This window comes from Acanthopagrus latus, chromosome 8 (genome assembly GCF_904848185.1).
Source record: "Acanthopagrus latus isolate v.2019 chromosome 8, fAcaLat1.1, whole genome shotgun sequence".
NCBI classification, from domain to species: domain Eukaryota; kingdom Metazoa; phylum Chordata; class Actinopteri; order Spariformes; family Sparidae; genus Acanthopagrus; species Acanthopagrus latus.
The window spans coordinates 7,321,509-7,345,468 of record NC_051046.1 but is presented as its reverse complement, the minus strand read 5'-3'; the positions used below and the strand labels follow the sequence as shown (position 1 = coordinate 7,345,468).

The following is a 23,960-nucleotide window of genomic DNA, read 5'->3' as shown; positions in this document are numbered from 1 at the left end:
AGCCAAGGAGACAGAGAGAGGGAGAGAAAGAGAGAGAGGGAGAGCTTCTATGGACATTGCACATTAATACCACAGCGCTTTGTAGGGGAAGATCACACACCAACTGACAGGTCGGCAGCGGAAGGAGAAGAAGCGCTGGGAGTTTGGCACTGCCCTCTCTCCTCCTGCTCCCCACTGTGTGTGTGTGTGTGGCTGTATACACACACACACACACACACACACACACACACACACACACACAGACTGTCTCTGTGTGGCTGTCAGTGCGCCGGGCTCTCTGGGTGGGTAGGGAGCTGCGTTGTAGAGATGTTCGCTCTGAGGATGAGACAGCGTTTCTAACAGGATCTATTCACGGACTGGGATAATACAGTGACACAGCTGAGGAAGACCCGAGCCCACCGGAACCGAGCGAATCAGCCATGGAGGGACTGCTGTCTCCAATGAGGACGCGGGTAGGTTACCATGTGGGATTTTCAGAGCACCCCAACTACTGTTTCCTCCACAGGAATCCATCGGGGCATTTAGGGAGATGGCATGTCTTGCACGCTGCCGGGCTGCAGAAATGAGTCAGTCTGTGCTGCGAGTGTATAAAAACGTTTAGGCAGTGCAGAAAAACTGAAATGCACTTCTGAGTTTGCATGCAATGTGTGTGTGTGCTTGTGCATTTGTGTGTGCGTGTGTGTGCATAGATTAACAAGGGGTCGCTTTGAAAGAATGACTCAGTGTTTCAGAGTGGTGCCTATCTCCCATCGGTACAAATCACTGGCCTTTTTGATTTAGGATAGAGAAAAGGAGGATGTGCGAGGAAGGAACCGGCTTCAGTTTGTACAGTGAATTGGGTGAATATCTGAAAGTGACAATTCACTATTGTTCTTGTTATACATGACCTTCTGTGTAAGATAGGGGCGCTTCTGTTCAGCACGGGAGCTTTTAGGTTAATGTCTCAAAGTGCGCTGTGCTCAGGCCATCTGTGTGACAGTAGATGTCTGTGTCCGTTCCATCGAGAAAAGCCTAATGAAAGAAGAAAATGATGTGTGTGTGTGTGTGTGTGTGTGTGTGTGTGTGTGTGTGTGTGTGTGTGTCTGTCAGATCACACTTGGTTATTTGTCCGTATCCATGTGCCTGCATGTGACATCCAGCACTATTCTGTGGATAGTAATGGACTCCGAGAGGTGTCTGCCTCCCAGTTGAGATCTGAGATGAAAACCCGTTTGTTCCAGCTGGGATATGAGATATATTACAGCGAGAGTCAGTGAGTTTAATGTGTAAGAGAGGGAGAGTTAGCTCGGCACTGGAATATACAGTGGAAGCTGTGATTGTGCTATTAATATTTATGAAGGCGTGATTGCACTTTTGGAAGGAGAGCAGAGCGATTTTCAGTTTCTTTCTCTAACTTTTTATCAGCTGTGAAATGTAGACCTAATTTGACATGACATGTTCTTTATTAGTAATATTCTTTCAGCATTTCTTTAGTCAGAGCCTGTTTTCACATGTGAGAAAATATGAATTGTGCAAGAATGCAGGTGATTCATATGTGAAAAGGCGTTTTTTTTGTGAAAATTTCCAGTTTGCGTGTAACGTTACCTTCTTTTCACACATTAAAATGGTTGTTTGCATGTGAAATCGCCAACCACACGTGAAGAAATGCAGTTCACGTGTGAAACTGTGGTTTTCACATGTGACATTTTCATAAGAGCTACTTCTCCCTGAGAGGACGGAGGTGATTTAACAACCCTCCCTTCCCCCTCTCTGTATTTTATCACCACTGGTACAGACCTGTACAACCAAAAAATAAATTCTGGATGCATCCGCCACCAAGTATACATGTGGCAATTTGCATATATTTTAATGGTGTGTTTGATCATATTTTCAACATATAGGATTAGCTCAGAACCATATAGCTGCTCCCACACAAGCCTCCACTTGTGAGGATGCTGAAAGGGTTAAGCCACTGGGATGACCTGATGGTGTTGTCACACATGAGTACCCACATCTGCTCACCTCTCCTCCCTCACCTTTACAACTCGCCCTTCTTCTTTCCTTTATTTCATCGTGCTTTTGGTCCCTTTTTTTTTCTTCTTTTCTTTCTGCTGTGCAGGATGTGCGACACACACTCCTCTTCGCATTAAAGCCAAGAGTGTGTCTGTCTCTTTCTCGCTTCCCTGTGCCCGTTTGTCTGCCCACCTGCCTGCCTGTCTGTCTGTCTGTCTGCCCCTCACTGCGTCTTTGGCAGTTACCACGAGCGGCGTAATTGGTATTCGCAGATCGGCCCATGATCTAATCCAAAGACGAGCGTTAGCGGGCTGTTTGGAGATAGACTTGGCTTCAAAGATGTGGCGTGGAGTCAAGCCTGCTATATCTGTGCTGTCTGCCACCCTGGACAGATTTGCCCATGAGCTGTGGCAATTACTTTCAACAACTAAATGACTTTTGCATTTATCTTCATCAGCCACATTGAGCCTCACATGCCCCACGGTCGATCCGTGTATCCCACTTTTGGGCATCAAAGTCGCTTTAGTAGATTTACGTGAATGAATCACACCATAATGAGCCAGAACAGGAGTCTCTCAAAGTTTACACTGCATAATCTCGCTTTAACACGCCTTTTCTCGCCCTCAGAGGAATGTAGTGAAAACAGCCACTTTGATTTGTGAATTTTTTTATCCTGTCCTATCTTTCAGTTTACTTGTAAACAGCAGCCGCGATGGGAAAAGTAAAGAGGGGAACAAACCTCTGATATACAAAATGTTTGTGTTTTCACAGTGGAAGAGAGCAATGCCTCGTTTCTCAGTGGAAACAGAGCAGCATCTGTAGTAAATCTGAGAAAAATCACGTCAAAGTTTGTTCTCTGCCATCATATACAAGTGGTGGCAGTACCCCCATTAACAGCTTTTTTTACTTTAGAAGTCCAAACCCAATTCAGACAAAAAAGAAGAGGGAAAAAATCAGTTTCGTCTTGTCTTTGCAGGGCAGAATGCCTCTAAGTCTCGCTACGAGGATACACAAAAGGTGACCTCAACCTCAAGATAACACTTGGGGAATAGCAATAGCCTGTAAAAGCAGAAATACACTTAATCCTCAGCTCACAAAAATGGTAAAATTTTGCTGAGATGGCTGCGAAGGCGATCTAGTGGACTTTAGGATAGTTGTACTCTGTATATCTTTTCCCTTTCCTCTGCCTCACTACTGCGCGTTTTCACTTATTTTTCCCCCCTATGCACTCTGCATCACTCGTCCTCTGTGTTTCTTTATTTAGGATGACAGTAATGGGCAGTGAAGCAGGAAAATGAAATAAAATAAGCATCAGCGAGCTGTGCGGCTGTGTTGCCTTTGTGTGTAGTTGCATACGACGGGAAAAGCAGGTCAACACAAACACACAGAGCTCGCAGAGAACAGTGAGCTAAGTAATCCTGAGGGAATCTGAAAGAAGTAGCCAATTTGTTATCTTCAGTGTCCATAAAGTTTGCTCACGCACAGTCGTCATGATTATGTCGACTGTCTTTATGCCTTTGTAATGTGATGTTATAGATTGGCGGTTATTTCAGTGCGGATGCTGCTGATTCTCATGGACATTATTGCACACCATCTCCACACCTCTTCCCTGCTTAACTGTCTTTTTGTGTCAGAGACGAACTGAAAGACTCATTCTCAGAATCTAAAAGAGAGAGATCAAGTTCCCCGTCGGTATCCCCAGTTGTACCTAATATATGCATATAGGTCAGTAGAACAAGGAGCTCCAGCTTCATAGAAGTCTTCCTCGCGAGAACATGTGTGCTGTTGTATGTTGAATGAGTGTGTGTCTGTCTGTATGTGTGTGTGTGTGTGTGTGTGTGTGTGTGTGTGTGTGTGTGTGTGTGTGTGTGTGTGTGTGTGTGTGTATCAGCTCTCCAGTCAGCTCCTCCTGTGTGAGTGGATCAATAGGGAGTAGTTATCAAGAGATTAACCCTGTCAATGCTCTATCAGTCCAATCAAGGAGACTCCTCTGCTCTTCCTCTCTCCGTCACTCTCTCACTCCCGTCGTTTATCCACTGCCGGCTCACTCTCTTTTTTCGGCTGAGTGTCACCGCCTCTCTCGTCTCAAGCCTCTTTCCTCTTCAGGTCATGCGTATGCACATGCTTGTGTGTGTGTGTGTGTGTGTGTGTGTGTGTGTGTGTGTGTGTGTGTGTGTGCGTGTCCAGCTGCTCACGACAGATGGAGCCATTACCGAAATGGCCGAGGGCTTGGACGTACATGCACACTCACCCACAAATACATATTTATTTTATTAAGGAATGGTCATTTCACACACACACACACACACACACACACATTACTTTGGATGCATCTCTTACATGCAGTCATCACAAACACACCGACTTGACATCAGCCTGACTCATCGTTCTCCCCTCCCCCAAAATCCCAGCAAGCCCTGACTACCAAATGTTCCCCCCCTCTACCCCACCTCTTCAGTTCTTGCTCTCCCCAACCATCCATCCACCTGGCTCATTAGTGGGCAGGCAGCCGTCAGGATGGTTAAGGTCAGGGTGGCACGGAGGAGAGGACGAGGCAGCCAAAAGGGAACTGACCAGACCCACATCCCTGAAGCCGACCGCCTCGCTGCTTGGATGAAAATAATTAGGAGAGAAAGGAAGGGCTGGTGGGGTTTGGATTTGCAGCACAAGGTGGGGCTGCCATTGGCAACCCACTCGCACACACACAGAGATACACACACAAAGCACACGCATTCAATGCACAGCAGGTTGGCTGGCAGCATTTAAAGGCCAAAGTAAACAGTAAAAGGGGGGGAATGTCTGGTGGCCGGAACCACATGGGGGACATGCAAACAAACGCACACACACACATACATTGGCTGTAGAGCCCAATCTCCCAGCTGTCATCTAAGCCCACCACGTGTGCTATCAAGAGTAGTCTCTATTAGGAACAGTGCAGCAATAGATTGTAGGTTGCAAAGTAAGTCAATATGTATGTAAGTGGAGATGATGTTTTTTTTTATATCTTTGCACTTGATCAACATTCTTGATATATTCATCATCAAGTGAAATTGATTTTAAAAAATGACAGTGATTATATTCGCTTTATTGGCTTCTGACGTCTTCACACAGTACAAGGATAATGTTGATCCTGACATAAGTATCACACGTCCGTTGGGACACGGATGCATTGATGACATACAGCGAGGCAGACAAAGATAAAGGGAGGCAGAATTGTAGCTTTACTGTGTAAGATAAGATCAGTAGGTTGTCATGTAGAGAGGGAGAGATCCTCCCACAGCTCCCCGTTTGAAGCTCCCTCTCCCTCTGCCGCACATCTCCACTCTCCCCCGTTTGAAGACGTGGCGCTGCATGTCGACCATACGCCATCTCTGATCACGAGTGTGCGTTGGCGTGTGTGTGTGTGTCCGCCCGTGTCGGCGTGCCCTGCCGCGTCAAGCATGTCAAACGTGCTCTTGTCCCCTTGAAGAGGCCCGAAAGATGAGATCAATCAGAGCGCAATTGAGCAACCAGAGAAGCAAACCTGGTGATGCACTTAATGTTAGGTGTTGTCATGGAAACACAGGGTGCAGATTTTCCACTTCATTGGCTGCCATCAGTCTGCAGGCACTTTTTAAAATTATTTCCCAGAAAGCCAATTGAAAGATGGGAGTGGAAATTAGTCAAGTGTCCAGGAAGATAGGTAGAAGACGCAGCAAGACACAGAAGTTTTATAATGAGAAATTAACTGGAACATCATACTTCAATTAAACACATTTGTGTCTGTGTGTCGGTGTTAAAACCATGCACTCCAGATTAAAGAGCCCCTAGCAGTGCTATTATGTATATTGACTCTATCTGTGTAATTGCATAGAATGGTTAGTCCCATGAGGCTGCTTTTAGCCTTTGGAGAATCAGAAGGGCAATTACACTTTCTGATATTGGAATGTAATCACACGCACACACACACACACATGCACACACACACACACACACACCTCTGATGAACGAGCAGAGGATTGGTGATGTCACCCCTGCAACAAAGGGTGACCCTGCATTAAACAGGTATCATACATCAACCTATCAGCAGATCTGCATAGCTCAGACAATTTTGCGCAAATACACACCCATACACTCACACAGGAAATAAGCGTTTCCCCCTCACCCCGTTATTATCTAATCTCTTCCAGTCACACGCACTTACCTCAACCCAACCAGAGACCCACCATTTCCCTTCCTCTCCCTCTTTTCAAGCCAACCTACCTCAGTACCTATACGTCGTCCCCTGGGCTCTGAACCGTGACCCCTTTACATAAGAGAGGAAGCTGACAGCGGCAGGACTCCTCGAATTCGATTGGCTGACCAAGAACTGGACTGGTGTCAACACTGTCCTGAGGGCAGAGAGAGAGAGAGAGAGAGAGAGAGAGAGAGAGAGAGAGAGAGAGAGAGAGAGAGAGAGGTGTGTGCTGTTATAGACAAGAGAGAACAGCATGCAGTGTGGGACCTAATTTCCAAGGTGCTAAGTACATCCGTATCAAGAGAGAAACACGCCATAAAACATCTCAACATTTTATGCTCACAGTCGATCTCCAGCAGCAACTTTGCTGATCCAGCTTTGACCTATTCACATGCACTGAGGGATACTGGCTCCGATACAATTACAAATGCAGCCCGAAGCGCCAGATAGTGTGGAGAGAAAATCACTCCCCCACCACCGCAGGGACTCAGGTTCTATCCCTGGCTGCAGTGTTTCTTGCTTCTGGCCTGGGTGCCCCTTTGAGCGTAATTGGCAAAATGGCAGGTATGAAGCCACAAAGGATCATATCTTTGTAAGTGCACCAATAACCATCGCTGGTTGGCTTGGAGCGCCCATCCAGGGGTGATTACTTGGACCTCCATGTGTTATTGTCTCCTGGTGAGCTCCTCCTGGCAGATGAAATGAAGCAACTCGCGAATCCATGTGTATCTGAGGCCAACAGAGGGAGATATTGCTGTAGCAACAAAAGCTGCAGGGCAAAGGGAATTGGCCTTTCCAAAATTGAGAGAAAAAAAAAAAACGAAGAACAAAAAGAATATAAAAAGAAAAATACAAAGTTTTGTTTCAAACAGATTTTTTTGGCTTGAACTTGTAGAGTAAATGTTCAGTTCTTTGCAATAGTGGTAGAAAAAACCAGCAGAACATATTTCATGACAGACTCTAATGTTTTACACTTCTCCTACTAAATATTTCATTTTTGTCTTGTTCAGTGGAAGAGCTTACTTCCTTTCCTTTTTCATAGTTTAGTCATTTCAGTTTTTAAAAGGCCGTCAGTGCTGGTAGCCTGCACAGATTTTACATTCGCAGTTTTTATGCTCCAGCGCGAAAATGTCTAATTCATGATTTACAGATGCAACTGCTCAAGGAGACAACAGACATTGAACATGCACACATATGGATGCACACGCGTAAAATGCATGCCCATAAACACATGCAGGCACGCTGGTCAATTTGCATGCTGCATAAGCTGCATGCACAGCTCCAGCTGATGGACCTGTATGCTGCCACCAGACAGCCTTATTGATGTTGGTTTGTCAGGCGTCCAGATGCAAGACTGGGGCCAGCAGGTTCAAAGATGCTGTAAGGATGGATGGAAGGAAGGAAGCAAAGAAGGAAAGGAAGGCAGGAAGGACAGAATGAAAAGGGGAGTGATAGAATGGTGATGCTGCCAGGATCAAGGAGGAATAAATCTGTTCAGAGTGGCAAATTGAACGTGGAGGGGGAGGAGATTCTGTGGAGCCGTTCCTGATTTTCAGCTCTTGATTTTCTGAAGCAGCCGTCCATGAAACTGCAGGCGGTTTACCAATCCCATCCAGCTTTAGTGATCTTATTGCTGCTTCTCAGAGGGGAAATGCAGCAGGGAGGAACACGCTTTTAATAAACATGCCCTTCTGAAATAGTCCAACACTAAGGGATTTCTTCTAAAGAGTTTGTCTGTTTTGAAGCACATATTAGAGGTCATTTCCTGTAGTGTGTTTCAACTGATGTGGGAAATCAAAACTTCGATTTTTCTATCATTTCAAGCTAACACTCTTGCCTGCTCCATCACCAAAGTGTAGGCAGAACTAAGTGCTCTCTTGGACCCTTCTTGTCAGTTTAATCCCTCTCCTCACCGATCCAGTGCTCTAGTTATGAACACTGTGCAGTGGTTGCCAGGTATTCTATTACCGTCCTTCTCCCATGTGTAGACAGCTGCCATTACGCTGAATTAAACCCAAATATGAAATCAAGGTTGCCAGATTGATGCTCATCCATCCTCCGAGGAATACTTACATCATCCAAAGTGCCTCGCTGACCCTCAATGCTCTCATTACTGCTTGTTAGAACAATTAAATGTGACGTGTGTCAGATTTATAACTCACCCCTGTGTGTGTTTGTGTGTGTGTGCACACGCTGGTGTTTGTTTTATTCTGAGCAGATGTGAGCATCTGCCATTGCAGTTAAGGCCATTAATACATGTCTAGAGGTGTTTGTACGTGGATGTGTCTGGTTTTCGGCACCAGCTGTTGTTATTTGCTGTGTACTCCGTTTCTACATGCACCTTTGCAAGTTGTCTGACATACTTGATTTTAAATATACATTTGCATTTATGAGTCAGCGCCTCACTTGCAATAAGGAACGTTATCTTGAGATAACAACATAATCGGCCCGTTATCAAAAGGAAAACAAAAGGTTGTTTCCATCTTATTACTTATCAGAGATCAGGAGGGCCACGCCAGCGTTCATAAATGGTGCTCGAGAGCTGTGGCAACACATTACAGTACCCTTTCTTGATCAGACCGTATTGATCTTGGTCTAACGTAGGCATAAAATGTCATTCCGTCTTTCTGTAAGAGATGACATTCAGATTAGGTCTTGTCATTTAAAGTCTAATGTACACATTAAAGTGCGTTTAAAGGTCTTGGGGAGTACTACTGCATGTGTGAAACAGTAGTATGAAGCCCTTTGTGGCCCCAGAGGAAGCTGCATGTAATCTGATAAATAGCCTTCAGTGATGTCACCCACTGGCTGTTAACACTGTTGGACTCATCATGGACAGTTTAAAAACAAATTGAAAAAGCACAACCACATCGTTCGTTCTTCCTTTCCAACACTTTCTGCCTACATTACCCACAATGCAAATTAGCCACCGAGTGATATTATTGGAGGCATTTTTTCCAGATTAAATGCAGATTCCTCTGGAACAACAAAGACTTTATACTACGTTTTGTTTTGTTAAATAGTTAGCCTATAAGGAGAGGACTAGACAAGAGGTCACTTAACAGGCTTGTGTACTTTGTCAGTCAGGTGTGATCAAATGAACCTGACTCTCGTTTTCAAGTTCTCCACAAGGTCGTTCTCAGGATAATTTATCTACTTATCTCAAGAAGTTTGCCTTTTCTTTTCACAAAAGGAATGTTTTTTGGACACTAGACACCTGTGTGTTTAAGGAAGTGCCTAATAACACATAAATATACATTTGGCAGCGATAACAAAGAGGACGCCGACTGCTTTCTGTCAATCAGCACGTTCATTTCATGGAATGCTGTCTGACAGGACATGAAGTAGGAGCCGTTTGATGTTGGGTAGTAATTAAATACTGGTCTTAAATACAAGCATTTCAAAATAATAGTGCACCCTTGTACTGTGTAATGTAACTCCCTCCTTGGTATTGTTCAATTATTGGGTAACGTGTGTTTTGCAACTGCCCTGTTTGGTCTATGTGAGAGCTCTTACCCACTCTACCTGTTTATCAACTTTCTGATTTTGCCACTGGACATTTTAAGAGACTGTCACTGTATCACTGCAAACGTAATCAGGTGTCATCTGACTTCCTTGGAAATCTTACAACTGTGTTCTAAACTGTCCAAAGTCATTTTTTTGATGTTTCTGTCATTTCATCCACCCTTAACCTTTAAATCAGTGTATGTTGTGTTTCGCTATCTGACCACCAGAGTGTGCTGTGTGATGGGATTCCCTAGCCCAAAGGCTTCCCAAAATCATGAGCCTCAGCACCACAAAGTCCAGTCGTGTTTCATTAGAGGAAGAGGAGCAGGTCATCTTGGTCCAATGTTCCAACTACTATCCTTAGTTTTTACTGTAGCTGCTTCAGTAAAGAGCAGGCTGCAAGAATCTTTTCTCAGCAGTGAGTGAGCATTGAGAAAGTCAGCACTGATGGAAAACAAAAAACTCCAGGTATTGCTTAAGACTCGCGGCTGTCAGAAGCAACCTGCCTCTTCCTCGGCTGGCCATGTCCTGTCTGATGTATGGAGCCAATAAGCGGAGACCCTCGGCTCTAATGAGCATCGGTCTGCTGTTGTGCTGCTGTGTGTGAGCTCTGGCCGTTTGGCCCCAATAAACACTGAGATATATTAGACAACTGTGTAGCTCCTCTCATCCGTCACCACAGCTCTCCCAGAGACACGGGGGCTTGTGGAGGGGACCAGGTGGGAAAGAAGGAGAGAGAGAGAGTGTGTGTGTGTGTGTGTGTGTGTGTGTGTGTGTGTGTGTGTGTGTGTGTGTGTGTGTGTGTGTGTGTGTGTGTGTGTGTGTGGTGACCAGAAAACTGTTATGTGTATAATTAATGACCTCATCCTGCTCCTCCGGCTGTCCAAGAAGGAGAGAATGTGGGGGACAAAGACAAAGAGCAGGGAGTGAAAACAAGAGAAAAAAAAATGACGATGGGGCGACAGTGAGGGGAAAAAGAGATTGAAGGAGGGAAGCATATGTTAAAGGCTGCACTTTATTAATAATTATGAGTTTTGTCAGTGACCGAGTGGCCGTCCCATTACCCCTGCTGTCTACTGGAGGGGCAATTAGATTGGATTTAACCCCCCCAATACCTCCCCAACTAAATCCTCCTTCTCTTCCACCAGCCCTTCATTTTGTCCAATCTTCAGCTCTTTCCTGCCTCCCTTGTCTTTCGTAGCTTCAGCAGCGCCTCTGTTCCCATGGCAATAAAGGGAGCTGAATGTAAATAAGCGGCAAATACCGAGCGACAGAACCTTGGCTTGGAGGGAAACCTGGGACTGATAAAACCCTGTCTGTCAGAGCACATCTTTCTTCTGACTGAGGTGAGAGAGGGGAACAAGGACAAAGGCGAGAGAAGGGTGGGAGGTGACTGGTCTGTCTCCAGTGGCGGCCGTGGCCCCAGGGGGTCGGTCTGCCCCCCTTCTGTCAGTCGTCTCTCTCTCTCTTTGGATCCGTCCTCCACACCATCCATTTTAGACATGAGATAATCAATATCTTAAATTAGTAAATGTAAAATCAAACAGACACAAACTACACAGCCTCGATTCCATGTTATACATTCACAAGATGAGAGGGACGGCCTGCAGTGGTGTCAGCAGGTGAAGACGATCTCCTCAAATTACGTCCCTCTTTCCCTGAGGCCCAGGGGCTCTCCTCCTCCTCCTCCTCCTCCTCCTCCTCCTCCTCCGTGCATTAACAAAGACAGTCTGCCTGAGTCATTTGGCCAGCATTAGGCATTGGTTTGCGTGGCAGGGGAGGAGCCGGTGCACCTGTCAGAGGTGCGGGGCCCATCTGTACAGTAACAAGCTGCTTAGTCCCATGCCTGCAGCAAGAGGTGGAGCAGGCACAGTCTGGCTTGGGTTACTGCACCACTGGGAGAAAGCATGCATGAGTGTTGTGGGCTACAGAATGAGAAGGTCATGTTGGCTCATTAGAAGAAGGAAATGCAAGTATTAGTGTGTGCATGAGGGAGTGTGTAGAACAGTATGCACAGGTGCATCCCATTTATACGCTGCGGTTGTTTGTGCACATACTTTGTTAGTTTGTGGTTCGCATGCCAGAGGGATCATATGATTCATTGTCTATAAAGGCGGAGAGTCGCGTAGTTACGAGGGGATGAGAGGTTTACGAGGGTTATAAGCACAGCTGCATCCTGCATGTAGACAAATGAGTCTTCCACAGCAAAAGTCTGAGGAACGAGGATTATTTGGCCTGAGTGTGAGGAAGACAGGGAAACTTACATTAGTTTATGGGTTTTCAGTAGTTGGCCTCAGTGTCAAAATGATTAGTCAAGTAATCGACTCTTCAGTCAGCAGTAAATTAATTGAACATTTTGACATTCACCCGTAAATACATTCACTGATGACGGCTTCTCAAATGTGGGAATATTCTGTTTTTCGTTTCTTATTTTATTGGAGTTAGAATATAGTTAGTTTGGGATTGTTGTACCAATAAAATATGAAATTACATGACAACCTTGGTCCGTGGGAAACTGTTTTGGATATTTTGAAGGTCCAGTAAGTAGGACTAGGTGGCATCTACAGGTTGCAGACAGCAGCCAAAGGAATAACCCAAAAAACACACAAAACTCTCCAAACCCAGTGTTTGGTTTGTCCTTTCTGGGCTACTGCAGAGACACGGCAGCACAACTATGGATCTAACAAGGGAAATATAGATATAGCATCGGAGGTGGGCCAGCTGCACATGAAGGCAAAAAAGCTCGATTTCCAAGGTATAAGATTACTTAATACTTATTAACTATTAGCGTGTGCATTAGAGACTTCTGCTGGCTGATCTGGACAGCGTCTGATTGATCCCCAGCTGACCTGAAAGGGGTAAAATGATTTAATCTTCTAGACTTTTTTACAGCCGCTTCTTTCACAACACAAACTCATGGAGATAGTGTTTTGGGGCCCCTGTGCGTCATGTGAGATTGTAATTATGCAGTTTCGGCCAAAATTTGCGATACAAGATGATACAAACCACGTTCCTTTTTACGGACTAAATTAGCCATTGATTAATTGGAAAAATAAACCAGATAAATCGTTAATGAATATCCCCTCTTAAAACAGGACATTGATTCAAAAGCCTTGAATCCTCTTTTTGCAGATGATGCTCCTCTAACTCTGGCTGCAGGCAGCCAGTCATATGTGTGGTAAATATTCAAAATATAGGACAGTGGTCCATTGCAAATTCTGTGTCCACATTGTTTTAAGCACACACACACACACACACACACACACACACACACACACACACACACACACACACATACACACACTAAACTGTGTTAACCCATGTTTTCCCCTTTTTCAAGTATCCCGGTGTTTTCCCCGGGGAGTATGATCATGTATAACCCATTTCCCCCTCATGATCCGGCCTGTAAAGATTAAATATGTAGCCGTATCATCAAACATTTAACGCTCACGCTGCTACAAATCACATTTCTAATCGTGTGTGGACTTTGGGGATGGGGGCTCACGTGGATCGCTTGATCCTAAGTAGATGTGAGTGTGCTGCTTGCACGCTAGAGTAATTCATAAAAAGTCGTGCAGACATGCCGGCAGACGGGCTTGCCTGCTTAGCAGAGTGTTAATTGTTAAATCAGTGTTAGGGAAACAATGTTTTCTTGCTCACTTAAAGGCGTCGTGGGTATGTGTGCGTCTAGCTGTGTCTATTTCTGTGCACGGCGTAGGCTGGGAAGCCTCCTCGGCACTGGGTAAAGTGGGCTAAGTTTACTGGGGCAGAAAATGCTGGAGCGTGACTCAATCCAGCGCCTTCATACAACCAGCCTCTAAAATATGCCTCTGTCGCATTCTGTCTGCTCAGTGCCTCTCAGACACACACTCACTCTGGTGTGGGAGGCTTGTATGTAGGACAAGACAGAAGCGGAGGCTCCATCCGAGATAGAAAAGGTGCGGAAAGTTGTGTGTTTCATGAAGGCCTTTTGATCCTCCGTGCATATCAGGCATTCTGCTTGTTTTCCACATGAGTATGGATGGGTCTGACTGAAGTCCAAGGTGACTTTCACTGCAGCAAGAATGACATAAGATAGTAGAACGCACCTGCCTCCGTCCTCACAGGCCCTCTGTGCACACACACACACACACACACACACACACGTCTGCACCCAGAGACATAACAGAGAGCCATTCACTGTAATGTGGAATGACAGATTTGGGGTGCGGAGTGACGCAGCAAAATTCAGATTACTAACAGCGCTGCAGAGGAATGACTTGGCAGAATCCCTTTCATCTGCACTCATCGTCCTTCATCACTCGAGGCTGGCAAAAACCAATAAACAAACGGGGAGGAAAAAACAGAGAAAGACAGAGCAAGCAATACCGAGGACAGAAACAGACTGACATTGTAATTGGACATGTTGAAGGAGACCTGTTATGCGATTATGTTACACTTTTGTTCGTTTCCTTCATTGTTTTATGTGTTCTTGTGCATGTTACTGAAACACTGTGTCAATTGTCTCGCCTTTAATTCTGTGACATCACACTACTTCAAAGAGTCACACGTTTGCATAATGAATGCCTCGCGTCTGGATTTGAACATAAGAATTGATTTAGCACAGCTGCTCTGTTGGTGTTAGCGGTGCTGGGTCAGGCATGTGTGAGCTGACCAATCAGAGGAGAGAGGGTAAAATAAAACTGTGAACCTGAAAATGAACATATTATGTCACCTTTAATGCTCCTAATAACCATGTAGAACCTGCAGCAAAGGAAAATAACTTACAGTATGGCATACAGTGAGTCAATAAAATGATTTTAGGGTTATTTGTTCGGACACACCAGCAGACGAGGTGCAGTGTGTTGCTTCCTCTGCATGCTTGCCGACTTTAACACCTACCCACCCAGCGTTCATCTCAGAGAGTGGCAGTAAACCCTTTAGACAGTTGGCTGCAAACAGGTGCTTAAGAGGCTTTATCAACGTGTCTGGTATAGATACTATTTTTGAGTCTGTGACTGTGAGCGTACAAACCTCAAACCACTTGGACACTTGCCCAGAGTTTGATTAGCACATACCCCTATTTTTGCACACCAGGTGGACATCGCGATCAATCACATCCACACAGACACACTCTCTGTGCTCTGTAAAGACCAAATCCACCGCAGCAAGCTTTTTACAATGAATCAGAATCACAGAGGCTTGTCAGGGCCGGTTTTGTGATGCACGGCCTGAGCTGCTGCCAAAACCAGCACTGTAGTGTTCTTCCTGCTTACTGGATTACTGAGGCGGTCAACTTCCACGAGGAAAACGGCGAAGGAGCGAGATGGAAAAACTCCTCCGACTTCTTCAGTTCGTTTCATGTCAAGGTATTATATTATGTAGTGAAGATTTTCTAGCTAACATAGGTTAATGCAGTCAGCCTGTGGTCATGTTGATGTAAATCATTTGGTATTCAGTATTTGTATTCTCTAACATTTCATTATGCTTTTTTTTCATATGTATCTATAAATCTATCTCATAGCTATTGTGTGTGTGCACAATGATGTTCACGAGGCAGCGACAAAGGAATTCCACCATCATCGGTGAAGAAAACAGTAGCATGGCCGTTCAAACACGCTCTTTTGTGTAAATCACACAGTAATATGTTTGTATATGTGCATTTCTAAGTACATGTGAGTGTACCTCGTGTGTGCAGGACGGAACATAATGTGTCGTTAGCGACTGTGTGAATAATGCAGGGAGGTGAGGTGATATTCAGCTCTCTGTGAGATGTCTGTCATAAACATTGCATCTGAGATTCATTTCACTACCCTTTGTCACACGCACGTTGGATTATACACAGAAATCTTGGTTTTAAGTTAACCCTAGCCGTGCCACAGAGTCACAGTTGGACATGCTGTCCTGTGCTTCCTCTCTGTCGGGGGCTAAGCTCCTCACTAATGACGAATGCTGCTCGAGATAGGCTACCTGCTGCTCCCGACACTCTTCGCTGCTTTCAGTCTCCACGTGCCACCTGCTTCACAAGTCTTAATGGCCATATACTGTCCATCTTCACCGTGCTGGAGGGAATTTATAATGCATGAGCGGCATGCAGATGAGAATTAGGAGGATATTTCTGAGTTATTGATGGTGGAGTGTTACATATTCACAGCAGGCAGCATTAGGAGCAACCTCAAGAAGACAAGGAAGCCTCCTGAGGGCAACAAAGGACTGACAGATCTGTGCACTCTGTCTTTAACACCCAGTGATGTGTGTTATGGTTCATATGTGTGTGTGTGTGTGTTAGCACAGAATCGCGGCTGTGCATTAGACTCTGTCACACTCCGGTGCTCCTGACCAGAGCTGATGTGAGGACTGATGAGTGGCTGATGCTCACACCCCAGAGAGGTCAAAGGGGTAAAAGGTCATTGGTACTCAGGGTCTGTGTGACTTAGGAAGAGGACAGAAGGAGGACAGGAGGCAGAGATAAGATTCAGAGGGATGACTCTTAGACACAGAAGGGCTGAGAGAGAGAAATGAAGCAAGAGGGGAGAGATTGAACGCGAAAAACAGTGAAGGGGTTTCCATCGAGAGAAAGGAAGAGGTCTGGTTAGATGGTTGAGTTTCTGAACAGCAATGTGAGACTATCACAGCAACTTCTCCACCCAGTGTAGTATAGGGAGTACCAAGAGGCACATGGGCTGAGTGGTGGGTCGTACACAGGACCTTCACCCAGGAGACTGAGGTTTGCATCCCATGTCTAGATCTTTTCCTCAACCTGACCATATAGTTTTTTTTGCCTTAACCATGTGGATGGCCTAACCTGTTGGCCACAAAACCAAAAGCTACTGTGCATCTTTATGAGACACTGAGGTCATTTGTGTTTGACGACTGGGGATGAGAACACGTTGGCACTGCCAGCGAAAATACATAAATAAATGATTTGATAAAGACATCTTATCACTGACCAGTTGAATCTGCAATATACGCTGGTTGATTCCAAATAACAAGGTTTCCTGCCTGCATGTAAACATAGATTTTGTCACACTCCTTCCAGCTCATTGCCGTGTTGCATCCTGTTTGTTGGTACAGCCCAGCTAAACTCACTTTCCTCTTTACCCCTGACTGTCTGACTCAGTGTCTCTGTGTCTTTCTTTCTGTACGTCTGGTTAACTGAGCGAGTACGAGGGGGGGTGCATTCCATCAGCGAAAACAAAAACAACCCCTCACCACGGAGAGAACCCACCAACATCCTTCATCCCCCTGCTTCCCTTCTTTTCTTCTACTTTCCTTCCTCCCTCCATGAGTCGCCCCTCTGCTATGCACCCACATCTCCCCTCCAACCCTCTCCTTCCCCATCAGCCCTCTACCCCACATGCCCTGTCCTCTGCAACCCCCACCCAACCCCCTCCTCCCCGTCATTATTACATAAGCTTCCAGTCATAGAGCCCGGCCATATCGCTGTTGTTTTCCCCCCTGTGTGTCTATTGGAGCCTCAACATCCAGGGCCAGTCCTTAATGAGGACCCTACAATGGCCCATTGATGAGAGGCCCAGTGTGAGAGAGGATGACCCCGGCCAAGAGCACCCAGAACTGGGCATCAGCTGCCCCCGGGCTCTCCCTCCACACAAAGACGTCCACTGTGGACAGAGACCTGAAAGGGCAGAGAGAAAAAGAGGAAGAGAGAGGGTGAAGGGAAAAAGAGGGAGGAGATATCCTGGTCAAATAACTCAGAGAATGAGCTATAATGATATGAAAAAAAATTAAACAGCTGTATGACTTCATCACAGAGCAGTCGCTTCTCCGACCATTAGCTCCTCATCAAGCCTCATGCTTCCTCCTCCTCCTCTTCCTCCTCCACACATCCCAAAAACAGCGAGACCCACCCTCTGCCCTCCCTCTGCCAGGGAGTTGTCAGTGTCTTCATCTCACCCATGGATCATAACTCAGACCTGAGGAGGGGACTACAAGGCTGAAGTCTGTCACAAACCCTCTTCAGAAGCCATAGGTTGCTCAAAGGAGCGACTGAAGCTCTTTGATGGGAGACCCAGACTCTTTTTCTGGAAACATTTGGAGCTATAATCAGAATCCAGACGGATTTCAGAGCCAAGTTTACAGGAGATAGGCGTGTTTTGTTTTGTTTTTTTTGTTTTTTTTGTAGACTACGGCTGGTCGTTTGAGAAGCCGTGTTTGATTGGGAGAGAAAGGAGAACGTGGACAAATTAGGCTGGACTTTTAGAAGCTGTCATGGCGTGATCAGTTGAAGAACTGGGATGTTATTGGACTGACATGACTTAACTATTCCCTACAAGTCATCTGTCACTATCCCATGATTTCAGCTAATAACAGGAAGACGAGCCAGGGTTTGGGTTTCTGTTTAAGAGTCGATTCTTTTCGGCGGCGTTTGTTTTTGGACACGCTGAACGATGACTCTCGCAGCACGACTGGAGGACTTGGAGGTGACGCTGGAGCACATGCTTATGGATGTCTTTGTGAGTTTGCCCATTCCTGCTATTGTGTTTTTAATCGCAGTAACCGTCTTACTTTCTATCATGAAGTTAATCTAACTTAATTTATCTATCATCGCCTTTCCTCGCTCTTCTCTCCGTGTTACACATGTGACCTCTCCAGTGTATAATTGCAATCAGAGACCAGAGGCCAACATATGTTCACATCTCTATCCAGATGCTCTCTCATTAATTGGCATAAAAAAATAAAACTGAGGACACGTCAAACTCTCTTCACGGGGAGATTTAGGGAATAAACTGGCTGACCAGGAATCTAACCTGGACTGGCCTATACATGACTCAACACGGGGTTAGCCCAATGAGTGAAGACCTTTGCGAATGTTATCTCAGCATGTGAGGAGCTTTCATCCAACCAGCCCCAAAGTATTAAATCTATGTTCTGTGCTTACTTATGCTTTCTGCAGTCCGCAGCCTTTACAGTTATTTGCAGAAAGTCATAAATCTTTTGATTAGGGGGGAACGAAATCTCCAAGTGAAGGAAGTGTGGATCGAGAATGAGGAAATGAGGGATGAAAGAGGAATGAGAACGAGGAAGGAAAGTCTGATGGATGCGATCGTCAGGTTTCTATTGCCCGAGACGCTTGGGTAGAGGTAGATTACTCGGGCCCCTGTGGTTTACAAAGTATTCGGGCTGTGGGAATGAAAAACTGGTATACATTGCATCCCTCACACACACAGATATGCAGACGTGCACTCAGACACATTTAGATACAATGACAGGCACTCTACGGCTGCAGACGCGCACACACACACACACACACACACACATCGTAAACACCACATCAGAATCCCTGGTCGCTTTGATCTGCCGGCTGCTGTAATGAGTTTGGTCGTTAAGCTCCTGTTTTCCTTTAACATTGTTTACAGGCACAAGCATCTGTTGGAGGGAACACTAATCTGTCCCGCCCTGAGATATACTGTGCTTCCAATGAACACTATCAGCGCTCGTTCCACTCCTGCAGGGCATCGATGTCACTGATATATGTTGATATTTGATGCCCAAATCCATCAACCCATTTTGAAGATTTGGTCATTTTCATATATCCACATAGATGATTCATGACCGGAGAAATAAAGATTAGTGTTTATGGCCCCGGACAGGATTTGGATTATTCATGCACTGCATGTGGGATGGATTGAAAAAAAAAACAGGAGTCAGGAAAATGCTTCCTTCCTCTACATTTCCTCTCAGCACCCTAATTAGTCGGTTTATTTATTTATTTTTTCTAATTGCTGGAAGAGGCTGGAAAACAGAGGGTTATCTGGCCACTTTGCATACTCAAATGAGAAATATTTAAATTGGCTGCACCCTTTTCAGGCCAGTTGCTTACTGAGAGCACATATGGCAATGCATGTGCACATGGAAACGCAAACACACACACACACTGAAATGCTAATACGTGCAGACATGAGCTGAGAAGAAGCCTATTTCAGTGAACCATCAAATAAAGGCAGGATGAATTAAATGCGGCTTTCCAGCAGTGGGGGTGTGTCATGGATCAGGCTTCTCATACTACTGAAAACTAGCGGTAATAAAATGTATATATTCAACGTCAGTGTGTGAGTTGAGGGACTGTAACTGGATGTTAGACTTTTCCGTACGTGTGAATTAACCCAGCAGTGAGCGGAGACAGACGAGTTAGGGGAGTATTAAGGGTCATTAGAATAATGACAGTGCTTATCCATCCTCCAGTAGAGAAGCACATCCAGAGCCCGGCCGGCGCTTCTTATTGGCTCGGAGCACAGCTATATCCAAGGGGTGCACGGCTATTTTCATTAGCACAGCAGCGTGTATGAATGATTCAGGAAAGCCAAGAGGATCCGAGGCAACAAACTCCCTTCACAGCCTCTTTTACTACAAGAAAAGGAGGTCACTACTTTGTTGCCTTGAAGCCGGAGTCGAGGCAGAGTCATTTGTTGACTTGTAGATTTTTCAGGTCAACACTTTTGTTACTTCTGCATACAAGACCGCTATAGTAGATTTAAAACACATGACTGCACACAAAATGGTTACAAAGTCATGCCTAGCAGCTTAGAATTGAGAAATCCAATAAGCAAACCCACGAGCAATGTTAGAAATCAGCTCATTTTTCAATAAACAGCATCCTGCTGTTGTTACAGAGGCAAGTAGACGGCAGATAACGAAAATGTCTTGAGAGGAGAACGTACTGTATGTATAATTTCAGCAGCAGAATAAATGGATATGTTGTTGAAGCTTTATATTTCTCTGTGTGTCTTTAGGTTAAATTGTTTTTCTGCTCATCGTCTGGTTAGGTTTAGGAACCAGAAAAACACTTTGTCCAGGTCAAGAGAAGATAATATTTTGTCCTGTTTCTGGCACCACAACCACAGCGGTAAACTCTTCCCATGTCTCATCAAAAATATCCTGATTTTTGTGCAGCTAACACGGATGGAAAATGTCCCAACATCTGGTTAACAGCATCCAGGGGTTTCACGCTTACAGATGTTGAAGCACTGGCTCAAATGTGCTCTCTGGCTTGGGCACTGTTTCCTCCAACATCTGACATTCAATGCAGCTAATTTACGTGATGTGAGCGTGACATGACACATATTGCAGAAAGGATAGTGTATGTCGTGATGTCGTGTGCAGATTTGAATGTATCGGTGGTTTGTAGCATCACAAAATGCCAGCATTTAATTCTGGCGACTGGGCCGGGGAAAATAGCAATCATCTGTGTTGCTATAGAGCCTGATGTCCATGACATTTGTGCCACAGAGGCCTCATTCACATAACGAACACGGCAATTACAGACGAGACCCTTTGACACAAGCAAAATAGTGGCATGATCTGTATCTGGTGATTGGATTTTTTTTTTTCCCCCACTCACGGCTGTAAAATGTCTGTTCATGGCGTCATATCAGCTCCTGCCAAAGCTGCTGTGTATTGTGCTGCTGGTCCGCTGAGCTGCGAGGGAGATGGAGAGAGAGAGAGAGAGGGAGAGGGAGCGGGAGAAAGAGATGGCAGCTCCTCTTTGAGAGGCCGCCTCACAGTCGCTCACAAAGCCTGACAGTCACGTCAGGAAACGAAGCGTTGTGATTAAAAATGCATTCAATCCTTGTGTAGTTTAATTGAATCTCCTCCTCATGCTCCCCCCGCAAACTGCTCCCTCCCCACCCACCCCCGAGTCCCCCCCCACCCACCCCCAACATCCTCATCCTTTTTCTATGATGCAGGGCCTGGAGGCAGAACATCCCATCCCTCACTCCTCTTCCTCGTTCTTCTCCTCCACCCCCCCTCATCTCCTGTGACAGAGGAAGACCTCAGCTACATGGGACGGTTTCCATCACAGCTGCTCTTTTCAGCGCTGTCTCCTCTTTTTCCAGCAGCTATAAAGCACTTGGTTCATATCTGTGTTGAGGGCTGGTCTGCCAGAAACAGCCCTGCGGTCGCTGAGAGCGTTCATGTCGCAAGGCGCACAAACACTGTGACGCACTGAGCTTGTGTTCTCTCCACCCCACAATTGTATCACAGCACTGTAGAACTTGTGTGTCTGTGTTCGTGTGCATAGTCGATTCTCCAGTGTGCTGTTCTTCTTTTGACTGGGCTTCTGTAGCTGTGTTGTTTTGATGGAAGCCATTGACCGGGTGTATTGTGTGTGACCACTCCATTACATAATGGGTGTGTCCTCTGCACAGTGACGAAGTTGTTCAATTATAGCGAGCTGACCTTCTCCTCTTTCCCCTCTAGCTCGCTGATTTCTCTCTGCACTCCTCTCCACATCTACATGTTTTTTCTATCTTTTTCTTTGCTTCTCTCCACCACCAAATCGGTATGAGGTCGGAGTCGCAGTGTCATGTTCTCTCAGGACAAATGTATTACTTTGGAGAAATTCTTTGCAACCTTGCTATGCTTGTTCTGTTTTTTTAAAATGACTTTTTGTCCGTGCCTTTTGTTGGCAGCAAACAGTATCCAGGGGGAGGGAGAGGGAGAGGCGAGGCAAGGGGAGATAATTTGGACAGCATCGATCAGCAACAAGGAAGTTCAAATTGTCTTCCCTCTGAGAATCTGACTGGAGTCGCTTTAGTTATGCAGCAGCGAATTAACCGTTCCACAGGGCACAAGAGGTGTCTGATTTTTAAAGGCTATGCCTGATTTATTCATTCTGTCTTATTGTCAACAAATCCAATAAAAAAGACACCAAAGAAAGCCAAAATTGCATTAGTCATGCTTTTTGACTGCCCTTCCCTCTGTGTGGCATTCAGCCCTGAGCCCATTCAAGATGTAAATCTTCAAAACTGGGTCACAATTATATAGTTTCAGTTTATTACGTTACTTAACTACACACACATTTTTCTTTATATTCATAGAGGCATAAAGACTGTATTTTTAGTGGTCAAATAACAAACACTGAATAATATTGGGTGTGCTAGTGTGTATCTACACCTCCAGGATGATTCTGATACCTATTACTATCACTATTCTTGTTGTTGGTATTCTGTGTGAGGTTACATGAGGCTGTAGTAATCCTCATAGCACTCTTACTGTCGGAGCAAAACATTTACTGGAATGCAACACATTTAAAAACTCCAGACCAACTGAGTTGAACTGAAGGTGAAGCACTCTTGACAGATGCAGGAGAGTGGGCTGCTATGGCAACTCCTTTTGAATGTTGTGAAAAACTTGAACGAATCAAATGCACAGCAGTTCACTATCAACATCCAGTAAGTAGCTGTTGATACATGAGCTCAAAAGTAATGACAGGATTCAAAAGAGTGCAACATGAAATAGACAATCAATCAATCAGATGATGGGATCTGGATGGGTACATTCACTGGTGGTGTCAGTCGGGTATCTGATGAGGGGATTACGTCACTATCTGCACCAAATACTGATATCGGGTTGGATCGGTTCCAACTCTAGTGACTCAAAATAAACCACAGTGCCCAGGATGTGCACATGATGTCCACTGTAATGGAGGAACATGTCAGCCAATGCAATAGTGAGGCTGTGTTGTTTTGGCCTAAAGCACAGAGGAATACACTCTGTAGGAGAGTTTTTGTTAGCTGGATCAATTCATTGTGACTCCTGATCTTTTCGTTTGTTGACAAAATGAAAGAAATATAGAATTAAAGCTAATTATGTGTTATTATTTCTGTGGAAACTTCTGTTCTCCCAGTAATATGAATGGAATAATAATCAGATGTGTCCCATTTTCTTGCTTCATTAGTCTTCTGCAGGATACCCAAACACATGGAGAAACCACAATTATCATAAATCTGATCCCATTTTTATGTGCACACCCGTGAACTAATCAGCTATTATCATTCTGCGTTCAATTTCCATCACATGCACGGTCCGGATTCGGATGTCAACTGGCCCAGCACATGCGGAGGCTTTCCAGTAGGCATTGGTGAATAATTCAGAAGCCTCATGTGCTATTCACTGGAGCAATTTCACATCTCGCGCCCCATTCAAGTCTGCCGCTGGCCTCATAATAGACCACTGATTGACCCATTGGAATGATATATTCTAATTCCATCATGGCATAGATGACTGTATAATGGACTGCACTCATAGACACCGTAACGTTTTTGTTTTTTTTTTATTCTCAGCGCGATTCTCATAAACAGAGCACATTCATGGATTGAGGGGATTTTTTCAGTCCGTCTGCATTCCTTTGATGCCACCGGCTGAAATTTTAATCATATTGAAGGACACACAGGCAGATATGCAGTGCACACACCCGCAGTCACCTCACAGCGGGTGGAGCAGATGTGCTGAGCGACACGATTTG

General features: G+C 45.2%; 1 protein-coding gene and 1 long non-coding RNA gene across 2 annotated transcripts in view; one reads left to right on the top strand and one right to left on the bottom strand.

Annotated features, from left to right (window-relative positions):
* The window catches only part of frmd4a (FERM domain containing 4A), an 85,374-nt gene continuing 61,414 nt past the window's right edge, over positions 1–23,960 (top strand). The window contains exon 1 of the mRNA XM_037106832.1: positions 1–452. Within this exon, the coding sequence (XP_036962727.1) occupies positions 420–452 (33 nt within the window). The 5' untranslated portion in view covers positions 1–419. The remainder of the gene's footprint in view (positions 453–23,960) is intronic.
* On the bottom strand, positions 5,262–8,554 carry LOC119024262. The gene is made up of 3 exons (XR_005076432.1): positions 6,552–8,554; positions 6,235–6,362; positions 5,262–5,454 (listed from the first exon to the last, which is right to left on the bottom strand). It is a non-coding gene; the product is annotated as an uncharacterized LOC119024262 (long non-coding RNA).